Source organism: Drosophila subobscura, chromosome U (genome assembly GCF_008121235.1).
Source record: "Drosophila subobscura isolate 14011-0131.10 chromosome U, UCBerk_Dsub_1.0, whole genome shotgun sequence".
NCBI classification, from domain to species: domain Eukaryota; kingdom Metazoa; phylum Arthropoda; class Insecta; order Diptera; family Drosophilidae; genus Drosophila; species Drosophila subobscura.
This window is the reverse complement of record NC_048534.1, coordinates 13,870,109-13,883,598: the sequence shown is the minus strand read 5'-3', so window position 1 is coordinate 13,883,598 and position 13,490 is coordinate 13,870,109. Positions and strand designations below refer to the sequence as shown.

At 46.3% G+C, this 13,490-nt stretch overlaps 1 protein-coding gene across 1 annotated transcript; it reads left to right on the top strand.

Moving 5' to 3' along the window:
* Positions 1 to 7,227: 7,227 nt before the first annotated feature.
* Positions 7,228 to 12,335, top strand: LOC117901181 (serine palmitoyltransferase 2). Its single transcript, XM_034811834.1, has 4 exons — positions 7,228 to 7,501; positions 9,941 to 11,059; positions 11,132 to 11,394; positions 11,454 to 12,335. The coding sequence occupies exons 1-4, from the start codon at positions 7,319 to 7,321 to the stop codon at positions 11,668 to 11,670; spliced, it is 1,782 nt and encodes a 593-aa protein (XP_034667725.1). The 5' UTR covers positions 7,228 to 7,318; the 3' UTR covers positions 11,671 to 12,335.
* The last annotated feature ends 1,155 nt before the right edge of the window (positions 12,336 to 13,490 follow it).

Sequence of the window (13,490 nt, the reverse complement as noted above, 5' to 3'; positions counted from 1 at the left end):
ATGTGTTGTGCTCTGAGCCTGTGTGCGATGACAGGGGCGCGGCCGCGACTAGCAGCCCCACCACCCAACCGAACTGAGAGTGATAGTGGGAGAGAGAGATACAGTTAGAGAGAGAGAGTGGGCTGGACAGGGCTGCTGCGTGAGGGTTGCATTGAGTGTTGAAGCTCTCGCTGGGCTGGCCAGTTCTGCGCGCCCAATACATTTGAGAAGTAAAATCTACGCTATGTCGTGCACTTGAGCCAATCTTCTCTCTCTCTCGGTGTGTTAAAAAATATATAAAAATTAAATCCCCAACATTTGTTTGAGGCGAGAGACGCAACAAAAAAAACAACCGAGTCGCGACTGCTGCAAATGGGATTATCCGCAAGTAGTTCCGCGCCGGCATGGGTATGGGGTCTGCGTCTGGCTGCGGGTGTGGGATGCTGCTCAAGTGAGCAACTCCAAATCCACCACTCACCTGCCGTTGCCACCCGCCCCCTCCCTTTTCGCAGTCAGCCACCTCCTGCCGAGCCCCGAGCGAGACACGCACACAAGTGAAAATGTTGAATTTTGGCGCCTTCGTCCACCAGGCGCGCAGCAGCCGCAGCAGCACACCGAAAACAGGCCAGCAAGCAGCTGCGCGCACTCTCCACCTCTCTCGCCCTCTCTCTCTCTCTCTCTCTCTCTCTATCTCTCTCGCTTTTTGCGTGTCATCCCCTGTTGCTGTGGCCATGTCCTTGATTCGCATGTGGCTCAAGGACTCCTCTGGCGACTGTTCTCATTTCGGTTTTGCCCATGACCTCGTTTCAACCATTTGCCAAACCCTTGCCAGTTCTGTGTCAAAATATTTGTTGCTGCTTCTGCTGCCCAATGGAATGTCGAACCGGAAGTGGAGCAGTTGCAGCTCATTTCTGTTGGCCTGTTCAACAGGATGCTTTTTGCGTTTGATTTCAGGGACAAATATAATGATTGATGGCGTCGGTTGCTATGGCAGGAATCTGCATGCGCGAGAGCAACATCTGGGTAGTGGGTGTGCAGCCCAAACCCCACCCCCTAGAGTGGGAACAGTTATTATTGATTGAGTTAAGTGACCTACTCCCTGGGGGGGGGATGGAAGCCCATTAGCCCACCCCACATGGCTAACCAGCTAACCCACATGGTGATAATTTATATGCTAAAAAGTAACAATTTTAATCTAAAACTAAAATCGAAATTGGAATTTTTGGCTGAGACTAATGTGGAATGCCTCGCAGAGATTTACCCTGATAACCAGATTCAGTTGTACATTCTGGCCTCTGCCACTCCCACGTAGCCACAGCTCCCCCCTCACACCGCTCTCTTTCCGTAAGAATTTTTGGGTGCTTTTAGGTAGCCCTGTGTCTTATCAATCGCCAGCTGGCCACAAAAGGTCAAAGGTGTTGAAACCACTGGGGGGTTGCTGGTTCCCCCACTGCACCCTACTCTGCAGCGCTCTGCACGTTTCGCTCATTTGGCTAACGTGATAATAAAGTGCAAATAATATGCCTCACACAGTCGAAGTCGAAGTCGAAAAACGAAAATTTCCAGACAATTGTTGGGTCTTTTGATCTGCCAACTTTGATAGCTCTACCAGCAGCAGCAGCGGCAGCGGCAGCGGCAGCAGCGGCAGCAGCCTGTTGCAAGTCTTTCCGCAATCGATGCAACAACAGCAACATGGCATTATCGCTGATGGAAATGCACCTGACGCTGTGGCTATCATGAGGCTTTGCTGTGTGCTGTGTGCTGCTTGTGGTATTTGCACGACTTCAGCTGGGGCGTTGGTTGTTATTTTGCACCTAAGCGGAGACTGAGACTGAAACTCAGACTGAATCAAGTCTGAGTCGGTGCCCCACTTGGTCCATTCTAACGCACCCAACGTAATGTTGTGGGCAGCAGCAGCAGCAGCAGCAGCAGCAGCAGCAGTTGCAACAGCAACCTCCGCAACCAGAGACAGAGCCAGAGCAAAGTGCAACGCCAAGCCAGCTCTTTTGCCCTGAGGCTAGTCTCTCGACATTTGCAAGAAAAAACCTCCAGATTCAAGCTGCCTTCCAACTCCAGCTCGTTATGCGGCAATTACTCGACAAACAATTTTTACCTTTAGCCTCAAGTTCAAATTTCAAAATCAAAATCAGCAGCAGCAGCAGCAGCAGCAAAACCCGTACCCGAAGCTGGGGCAGGTAATTGGTCGTCGGTCTCCTCTCCACAAACTCTCGTAAGATTTCCCATGGGTAACCTGTTGGATGGAGCGACCATCCGACCGACCGACTGACTTCCAGCCAAACACAACTGTAATCACTCACTCAAGCAGAGATCAGAGCGGGACCGGGAACGGGAACGGGTCCGGGACTGGAACTGGCGACTGGGACTCTGGGCTCGATTCACAATCCAAGGTGTTAGCCAGTCAGTTAGTCGGTGCAGAGGGTTCGCATAGGGACACGAACTTCAAATCAAAGCCAGCCTAAGTGCTGGTTTGTGTGTTGTGCCCCAAAAGCCACAGCACAAGAGCCACAACGGCCGCCAAGGGACGACCGAAGATTTGCATGTGGCAAACTGCTGGAATGCTGCCCTGAGCCCGGCAGGGGGCCAACAGCTAGACCATATAAATAGTTATAGATAGCTAAGCTTTTTTTTCGGCAGCCTTGGCACCACCACCACAGGTTGCCACAGAAGGGCAGACAGCTTAATTGTGATTCACCAAAACGAATAATGCTGCTGCTGCTGCTGGTGCATAGAAATTTGCGGGGAATTTGGGTTGCTGCAGGAATGTGTGATTCCCATGGTCACAATGTGTCGGCAACTTGTCGAGTTTCCATATGAAGTTCTCACCACAATAAGTGGTGTAAAATAATGCAGAAAAGTCTTTATCCTAACAATTATTTTTAATACTTTTTGGGCCATAGTCCGTTCAATCTGCCAGTTAACTTTTTTAAAGATTTTTATTAAAATAAGTTTTGACTTGGAAGGAGAATTCTTCTAGCTGATAGTTTATCATTCTTTACTAATATTTTCTAGCCCCCACCCCTGGGGTATTGGCATGTAAATCTCTCCTTTCCTTCATCCATTTAGGGTTGATTTATTTGCCATGGGGAAACCCATTCACAATTCGCAAGAAATCAAACTTTTCGCTTTATTGAAGGGATCGGATCTACGCAAACAAGAGTTTGCAGGAACAATAACATAATTTGCCTCCTCGATACATGCTTCCATGCCCACAAATTTAGCAAAATTGGCTATGAAATGGGGCAATTAGCCAACATTTCCACGCACTGCACGCGTCCAAGATGTTCCTTGTAGGAGTATTCGTTGATGGCCAAAACGTGAGCGAGGCGTGAGCATAAATACGATTGAAAATGGCAGTAATTAACGAGAGTCGAAATCGGAATGGAAATTGGATTGGGATCGGAATCGGGAGTAGGAGGTGTGGGTGTGGGTGTATGAATGGGCGATGGGAATCCGAGACAAATGCAAACACTCCCTATCCCATCCCATCCCATCCAGAGAGCAGGGAGCAGTTCAGCGGCCGTTTTCGTAAACATAAAAAGCCAATTTCAATAACATTTTCCACTCCTGGCTAGTGGCGAGTCCAGCCGGAGTGCTGCATGCAACATGAAACGGCGGCAGCAGGCAGCAGCAGCAGCATCAGTCCAGTTGCTGTTGCTACAAATTTGTTGTTGCCAGAATATCGTTTATTGAAACATTAATTGCCCATGTGAAAATCACTTTTCGTGGCCGTTTAACAGCCAGCCAGCTGCCTGCCTGCCTGCTCTGCTCTGCTCTGCTCTGTACGCTGCGACTGTGTTTCCCTGACTGAATTTTCATTTTTTCCGGCTGCTTCTTTCTCCCCGATGCCAGACACTTGTTCATGTTTTTTCTTGCCGAGGCATTTGGCGCTCGTACTGCTCTTGGGGTCGCCTAGCCTTTTGCTCTCCGCTGGCTTCCTTCGGCCAATTGCGATAATTGAAATTTGATGTTGGACATTTTGTGTGCTATTTCCGAAGGTGCCTGTGGATGGACTCGTTGCTGTTATGTGATTTTTGATTTCCAAGTAGCTTTGCAATGGGGGAATTAGTTGACTTTTTAGAGCTTGAGTTCAGGCTGTTCAGGCATCGAAAATCTGCATTTATTTAAACTGAAGTTGAACCGAAAAAAAACCATGTTAGTTTGACAATTTTCATGGACAATTTGTTCTGTTGTTCTATGCTAATCTCTGGGGGTCTTGACAATTGAAATGCCTTCAATGGCATTTCACAGCTTAATCGCGGAGCAAGTCAACCGTTTGCAAACACCTACGCGAGAGGGACACACAACGATTGACAACCTGAACGCCTGTCAACGCATTGAAAATCGCTTCAGTGAGTGCCAAAGCTGGCCACGCCCTACCGCCCAGTGGCAGTGGGGTGCGAGCAAGCGCGAGAGAACATGGCCACAGGGAAGGGGAGGGGAGACGTGGCAAAAGGTTCCACAACATAATGAAAATGTCAACCCGTTGGCGGGGCTCAAAGTCCACTACAATACGAGTAGTTCGCAGACAGTAACTGCGATATATCACGCGTGATTCATCGGCTGCAACAACAACAGCCAAAAGCTAACTGTAACACCCACTCACGCACAGACATGTAAATGGGTTTTGGCCACAGAGCCAATGACACGCTTTGCATACCCTTTTGGAGTATTTTCGTTAGACTATTTCGCGCTGGCCCGTAGGTGGCATAGGAACGATGGAAGAGTATCTGAGCCTCAGAGCCTCCGGCCGCTTTTTTCTCGTTCATGCTTGTTAGAGCAACGCCCTCGTCTACAAGAGACACCCCGCGAGAGAGGGGCTGTGCCCAGGAGGCGGTGTGGTGCACTTTTCTTATTTATTAACCCGCCAAAGTTGTAATTAAGCAAAACAGGAACGAGCCTGTTGCTGATGAGTCTGCGCGGAGGAAGGGGGTTACCGGTGGGCATCGCACAATTACGAAACATTTTGTCAGCTCTGAATACGACTCAACTCCGTTTGTACTTGAACTCTCTCGATAAAGTGTCAGCCAAAGTGCAAACAAGCACAGACGGCAACACGGTTTGTGGCATTCAAATGAATAGGCAGCGCGCTCAGCACCACCATCTGTCTGATCTGCGCGATAAGCGCGCTCAGAACCTTTGACAGAAGTTTGGGTAACTTTTTGGGTAACTTTTCACGGGGTACCCTCAGCCCAAGAGGCATTAGAGCATTGTTTTATGTTTATATTTTCGGTAGGGTATTCGATTTTCCCCCTGCCCGAGGACGAGCTTTGGTTTTAGGGTGCCGCCAGCAATCGATTGTCAATCGCTGAATGGAAGCTTAGCGTGACCCGCTTTCTGGGCCCAGCTCAAAGGGCCGCAGCCTCAGCTGTAGCCCTACCGGTAGCAAACGAAACCAAAAACAATTGCTGGCATCTTGGAGACGACAATTTGGCAATCATTTGCATATCGATGCAGTGATCACTCCACTGATCTCGGGGAACGTGTTGGCATTTTGCATGGCCACATAATAAGCGGCGGAAGAAGCGCTAAGCCAAGAGATTCATCATCCGCCAGAGAGTTTCCAACTTAATTAGCAACTGAAAAGTTTCGTTGATTACCACCAACCCTCTGCTTGTGTTTACATCAGTCCGAGTCCGCAACTGAAAATGAAATCGAAACCGAAGACGAAGACGTAGCCAAAGCCAAAGCCGAAACTGCGAACTGAGTGAAGTTCAATGTTTTGTTTTTAAAATTTGCCTAGAAAATCCTTGAAGCGAGTCAATAGCCTCCGCACAGCATATCCATTCTCAATTAATTTACAAATTGTTGAAATTCTTCCGCAAAAAAGAAGCAAAGCAGAGCACAGACTCCAGTGAACAACAAAAAACAATCAAACGAATTGTAGATGATCATGATCCCAGTCCGCACTAGACGAGACGTGTCTCCTTGCGGCGGGGCCGTGTCAAGTCAACGCACTTTGCCGCTGCTCATGAATTTTACTACAACTGCCGCTTTACGCACTTTTATCCGAATATTTTGTTCCTTTATTTGGTTTTCTTTTCTGTTGCTGTTTTTTTTCTTTGTGAATTTAAATCAATGTTATTCACGGGCTCAGTTTGCTGCGTCAACCGAACAAGTATAGGCTACATTTTAGCTTTAGTTTTTAGCTAATCCAACGAAAATCCAGAAAATTCGAGGCTAAATCTCTAGGTGTCCCAGGTGTAGTTCTATGGCGGACTGCAAGTTTCTGAGCTCCTCGGTTAAAGGCTACCACGGCCTGCTTTACTCGTGTTTTAGCAAATTCCTTTTCGCTTCGACATGCGTCACCGACGTCCGCTTCCAGGACAGGGTGCCCTGACAGGATGTTGTCCTGGTGAATGCGGCCACTGGCGCCAAGTCATAAAATTGCCGTCGAAGTTCCTTAACTTGCCGTATCAGACATTACTCTAACATTTTATCTGACAAAAGCTCGCCGCCATCAAATACTGGACTAAAGGGCTGCCACACCGGCAGAAAAGATTAACTTCAGCTGTGTGGCAGGCCCAATTATTTGAGAAACGCCATCTAGTGATTAAGAGCAGAAACACTAACAATACAGTATACATACATATATGTATGTAGATGTGCCAGTTCATACAAAAAGCAACATTCTATTACCCTTGGTGAGAAGTATATCCTCGAGTAGACGGAATGTTGGAAAACTCAGGCTCCATTCAATTAAAAAACAAGTCAATCGGTGTTGGAGAACCATATAATTCTTTATATTATGGATACCGAGAACCTATCTTGATCGATGTATAGAAACCAGATGAAAATGTTTTGAAGCAGCTGTGAAAGCGGAATTGTAAAATTCTTTATTAGATATAGGGTACACAAATGTCCATACTATGCAACACGATCGTAGGCCAACATCAACTTGTCAAATGACGTGACATTCCATTCCCATCCACGTAAGTTGACCTTATTTTGCAATCAATCCAATAAAAATAAGTGATCAAACCAGCCAATCTAGTGGATAATTGAATAGTGATTCGAGTAAAATTATAGTTTTAAAGCTGAGAGCCCTAACCAGCTAGTAAAATCAAATAGAACATCAAAATCGAGGAATATGATTTAGACGACGGTATATTTACGGTATATTTTGAAAATAGGAAGGTATATTTCGGTATATTTTTTGGGTCATGCAGTGTATTTTGCCGATAACACTGCAATGGTCACACAAATTAACTCGCTCGGTCACACAGGCGGCCGCGTTTGTTGTTGTTTTCCACACTTTTTTAACTTTTTACATACAACCCACAACCAGCCCGGAAATTCTTAATCACACCCGGAACACGACATGGGAAACTTCGACGCCTTCGAGCAGGGCTTCGCCAGCCCCAACGGCAACGGAAGGCTGCCAAATGGCCACGGTTCGCCGAAAGAACGCGTAAGCGTGGAACCCGAGCGAAAATTCTCTGCGCCGGCATACACAGAGATTCGCACGCGGCGCTGCAACGCCAAGGCGGCCGCAGAATCCAAGGTGAGGTGAGGACTGACCCAAAGTTGTCCAAAGTGGAAGAAGGGCGTCGCCCTAGCCATCGAATGTGGTCACTCGCGTCCGTCGTCGAACCATAGACATTTTGTGGGTGCGTGCGTGCGTTCGGAATGTGTGTGTTGTGTGTTGGGCGCGGCATGCGTCATCTGTGAGGCAAGTGCTGTATATATTCCGCCCCTGGCATTTCCCCATTCTCTGGGTCAACTCCCAGCTGTGCGACACCACTGCAGTGTTTTCCTTTTTCATTGGCGTACCCAAACCCGTACAAACAAATGTTTGGTTGCCCGGGCAACAAGGACATGTGTCCTGGAGGTCCGCATTGCCCCCATTTATTTATTTCGATACAAGGTTCCAAATATTCGATACCCTGCGAACTGGTAATAGTCATGCCATGCGCCGCGAGTCGCGTTATCAGGACACGTTCGCTCCAATCTCTTTTACGTAAAGCTCCGCAGAATGCGAGGCACCGTCGCCGGCTGGTGATTCACATTCGTTTGCTGAGGGCGGTGATTTGTTCGCGATAAGATTTTTTGGGCGATTAGAATAGTAGAATAGTCGAAAGCCTTGGGCATTCCTGGGGCTTAGAGATAGGGGCATGTGCAGACCGTTGGATATGCCTCACCAATGTTCTTCATTTACGGAAATGGGAAAGTACGGAAAATGCTTTTCCATGAGAACATTTAATTAATGACAAAAAAAAACATTTTTCTTAATTTCTCTGAAGAAAGCAAAGGAATTTCCTTGGACTCACAGAAATGGTACAAATGAAATTCGGAATTTGAGCGGAAACTTTGATATTTCATATCTTTCTTTACCATTCGACATCTTACATAAGAAAACTGCAAATAACCTGTGTGAAATTCTAAATTAACTGTATTTATGCGAATTTGCCGAGTAATTATTAACGCTCGACTTTTTTCACAAAGTTCCACGGGTTTATCTTAAAAGTTGTATTATGTATTATGTCTAACAGACGGTCTGCGCGTGTTTCCCTTGATTAGCCCCTCAAAGATTTTATAGCACCTGTTTACCTGTTGTTAGGCTTCTATTTATACGAGAAACATTTATAAAGGGCTTATGGCAGCGACGGGGAATTCTTAAAGTTTCGTCAGACTTAGTCAGAGCTCAGACTTCCCCGCAAATATTATTTTTCTTTGCTTTCAAAAAATTCTTCATTAGAGAACGGCAACATGCACCGAGATAGTCATTCAATAGTCAATCGTTATCTGGAATACCATGGATCCCATGAATGTGAAAACCGTTATCTGACACCCACATCCACTGACGGTGGATATTCGGTTGAGTAATTAGTTATATCGACACATTTTATTTATTTATTTACTCGACTCGCTTTCGTTGGTTTTTTACCTACGTATATTATGTAGGGTATGCCATAGATCCAGTACGGTAAAACACTGTTACTGTTGGAACCTTTCCACCCCGATCTACTCTGCTCAACTCTCCCGTCCTCCCTCTCTCTACTTCTCTCTCTGTGACTCTCTGCCTCCTTATGGAAATATTTTGTTAACAAGCCAGAGGCAAATGATAATAAACACGAAATATTATTGTCGTTGTCTCGTTATTGTTATTGTTATATAATTGAGTTCGTACGGTCAGGCATGCTCATCTCTCAACCATTACATATGCATGAGAGTGGAGTACCCTGCACTGAGGCCTCCTGTCGAATACTTTCCACAAAGGAAAATCAATAAATAAGCCATCTACACGTTTGTGGTTATATTAATAAATATGTTAATTACACCGTACCGCAGGTTGAAGTGGCTCTTGTTGGGCAATTGCTATTGCTATGGCTTCCCTGCCCTCCATCTCTCTCGCTCTCTGCTTGTGTGTCAGACTTCATATTAAATCTAACTCATGTGAGGGGAAGAGCAAGAGCTGCAAATTGCTCGTAGTTCGGCTAGCTTTAACCTATGTGTGTACAGTGCACGCTCGACATAATGCAAATTGGGGTTACACGTACAACCATGTAGAAAACGGATCATTCGATAGATAAGTAGCAGTCTTGCTCACATGATTTTCTGTATCTAATATTTGAATATGTATTGCACTTCGGTAGAATTGATGTTCTCTCCACTGAGCGCTCATTGTGTGTACATATTTATGTATGTTAAACGTGCATCAATGTAGATCTGTTAGTGGAATGTTAATTGGATGTTGAATTGCCTGAACTGAACTGAACTGAACAACAAGAAAGGGCAGCCGAGTATGTGTGCACTCAGTGGCCGAATAATATGTATGGATGGTGTGACTCTGATTCCGCGGTACGCAGTGTCACGAGAAAGATCTTAAACTAAACTCAGAACTCCATGGAATCACACCCCAACGATTTGTATTTAATTGTATTTATATTTATATATCAATGATAACCACCTATTAATCGCTGTCTATCCCTCTGACCCACAGCAAGCCAGCTCGAGCAGCTACCATCCGGAGAAGAAAGCGCACATGAATGGTCATGCCTCCGCGACCAGGGAGCAGGGATCAAGTACCAAGCCCAACCAGGCAGAGGGCAAGCTCTCGCCGGAGAAGGAGCACTACCAGAAGACCTCGTTCGAGGAGGTGCCCATGCACACGGCCTGCCTCACCTACCTGGGATTCTACCTGCTCATGATCCTTGGCTACATCAACCAGCTGCTGTTCGTGCCCAAAGTGGCCACGGAGAAGGGCCGCGAGGGCTATGTGGCACTGTACGACGCCTTCGAAAGCTTCTACTCCCGCTATGTGTACCGGCGCATCAAGGATTGCTGGAACCGGCCCATCTGCAGTGTGCCCGGCGATGAGCTGACGCTGAAGGATCGCGTGACCGACGACTATGGCTGGAGCTTCAAGTTCACGGGTACAGAAACGCGTTGCCTCAATCTGGGCTCCTACAACTATCTGGGCTTTGCCGCCGCCACGGGTCCTTGCGCCGACGAGTCCGAGGAGCGGGCCCGAGACTCCGGACTGGCGTACTGTAGTTCCCGCTGTGAACTGGGCAACAACGCGCAGCTGGACGAGCTGGAGAAGCTGACTGCTCGCTACTTTGGCGTGGAGGATGCCATCGTTTTTGGCATGGGCTTCGCCACCAACGCTCTCAATCTGCCGTCTCTGCTCGGCCCGAACTGCATGGTGGTGAGCGATGAAAAGAACCATGCCTCGATCATCCTGGGTCTGCGTCTGTCCGGCGCCACAATCAAGGTGTTCAAGCACAACAACATGCGGGACCTGGAGCGCGTGTTGCGCGATGGCATCTGCCAGGGCAATGTCAAGAACGGAGGCAAGCCCTGGTCCAAGGTGATGATCATTGTGGAGGGCATCTTCAGCATGGAGGGCTCCATAGTGCGCCTGCCTGAGGTCGTGGCCCTGAAGAAAAAGTACAAGGCATATCTGTATCTAGACGAGGCACACAGCGTCGGCGCTATGGGCTCCCATGGACGGGGCGTCACGGACTACTACAAGGTGGATCCAAAAGATGTCGACATTCTGATGGGAACCTTTACCAAGAGCTTTGGCAGTGCCGGTGGCTATCTAGCCGGTTCTAAGGTGCGTTTCACCCCTTTAACTAATGTGTTTTTGGTTCCCTACTAATGTTGCTTATTTTTCTTATCCCTGCAGAAACTGATTGACTTTCTTCGCACCAACAGCCATGCCCACTGCTATGCTGGTTCTATTTCGCCGCCAATTGCTCAGCAGATACTCACCTCCATGAAGACAATCATGGGCGAGGATGGCACTGAAACGGGTCGCAACAAGATCATGCAACTGGCCAGGAATACGCGCTATTTCCGCCGTCGTCTGGCGCAGCTGGGTGTGATAACCTACGGCCACGAAGATTCGCCCGTGGTGCCCATGCTGGTCTACCTCTTCTCCAAGATTGGGTGAGTGCTGAGACCCGCCTTACTTTGCTTGTTTCGTTGCTAATATTTCTCCCCTTCAGAGCCGTTGTGCGCACTTTGACCACCCGCCATATCGCTGTGGTGGGTGCCGGTTTCCCCGCCACGCCCATCATGGAGGGTCGCATTCGTTTCTGTCTGTCGGCTGCCCACACCAAAGAGCAGCTGGACTATGCCCTGGAGGTCATTGACGAGACCGCCGACGATTTGGGCCTGAAGTATTCACGCAAGCCACGCGATCCCAATCCGATTGAGTACTAGATTGTGCCTCGTGTCATGCAGCCTCACAAATAGGAGTTAAGTGCAAAAAGTGATGGATGGAATGTTATGTTAGGGAGGGAGGTAATAGCTCCCAGTCCAGAGCTATAAACGATTGCTGTACGAGTATATTTGACCAAGCTTCAGTTGTCCCAAGTCAGTGGAGAACTAAGCAAGTAGCTTCAGAGCACGGAAGCTTCATTACTACCTGCTCACAAAACTAAACTGCAGCACCTAGCTTAAATGATAAAACTATTATTAACTATTTAGCATTAACCTCTACCGTAGCTGTTATTGTAATTGTAAACTCTCCAGCCGTCTTCTTCTGTGGGCAGAAACACATTACATTTCGAGTATTTTTACTCCCAAATGTATGCTTATCAGGGTTATCAGGCAGATCTAAGCTAAAACATAAGAGAGACAGGAGAAGTCAAGCACCTCGCTTCTGAAACGTCAGTGTTAAGCCAAAAAAGAGTCGAGAGCGACTGCGAAAAATAGTTTGCTATACGTGTATTGCCAATGCCCATCCGTAGTGGGGGTCGTGGCAGGGCACATTGTGAGCAGACACTTACACAATACACAACAACATCTTAAATGTAACAATAATAATAATTATGTATTACTGATTTTATTTTTCTATCAAGAAATAAAGAATTGTTTTTGCCGTATGTCGTATTTTCCGATTAATAATTTCCCACTTAGAATAAACAATAACCCAGTGGTCAGGCTGCCTGTCCGTGGGTTTTATTGAGTTGTTTTGTACTTTAAACGTGTATAATTGGCTTTTATCACGATATCACGAACTATAAGGATAAAGTAGAGATGAAGTGCGACGATATTGATCACTTTATACTAATTTGAATCTATTCTTTTAGTTGTCAACTTCAATTCACATGCAATTCTGTTAAGTTAACATTGAAATGTTGCTGTTAAGCTGCAAGCAGTTCATTCTAGCTGGCTGTCGATAGCTGATTGGTATGACACCAACGTGTGTTTTTTGACTGCTTTGCATTAAAAGTATTCATTTTCGATACCATTACAGTATTAGTTCAAATTCCATAATATCTAATAATAATATCTAATATTTTTAATCAACAACTTAAATGCTAGTCCCTGATCAAGTTGTGTAAACCCCATAACAACACCCATAATACAAAAATATAATCTGGAATAGAAAGAATCCATAAAATATAAATTCTTCAGCTCCCTATAATCAATCCAAAACATGGAGGCACCACTCGCTGCACGGACCAGACTCCAACTCTATTGAATAACAATTTTCTAATTAACAGTAACTCATGATATCTGTACTCTGGCCTCCCTCAGGGCCGTTTCTCTGCAGTCCGACCAGCCTGCCAAATAAATTCCAATTGTAATTGTCTCAGCCTTTTAAAGGAATTAAGACAAAGACAGAACACAGATCGAGAGACAATAACATAACATTGGCCATGCTCGGAGTGGAGTTCTGTTCTTCTATGGACTTTCAATTGTATGTCCGAATGCAATATTTATTGAGTTCGTCCATAAAGAGGGAACATTGGGACTACGACAACACAGACGCACATTTAAACACATGTAATATTGGGCGACAACATCGACACTTGAAAGGAGTCAGAAAATAGTTGCTACAATTTCACTTGAATCTATTTTAAAGCAAATTTTACCACAAGGAAAGAGATAGTATTGGTCTTATAAATCTTGCAGGGATTGTAGCCAAATGCACATACATATTCTCCACATATTTTTGGGCTGCTTAATTTTGAGCAGAAGGAAAGGCAAGGCCAAATCAGCATCGGAGGGTTTAATTTATCTCTTCAATTCTC

Excerpts from the sequence above, each read along its gene's own strand:
- LOC117901181 (XM_034811834.1), top strand. The coding sequence starts at position 7,319 with ATGGGAAACTTCGACGCCTTCGAGCAGGGCTTCGCCAGCCCCAACGGC. Across the intron at positions 7,502-9,940 it reads AGGCGGCCGCAGAATCCAAG|CAAGCCAGCTCGAGCAGCTA; the intron begins GTGAGGTGAGGA and ends TCTGACCCACAG. Across the intron at positions 11,395-11,453 it reads TACCTCTTCTCCAAGATTGG|AGCCGTTGTGCGCACTTTGA; the intron begins GTGAGTGCTGAG and ends TCTCCCCTTCAG.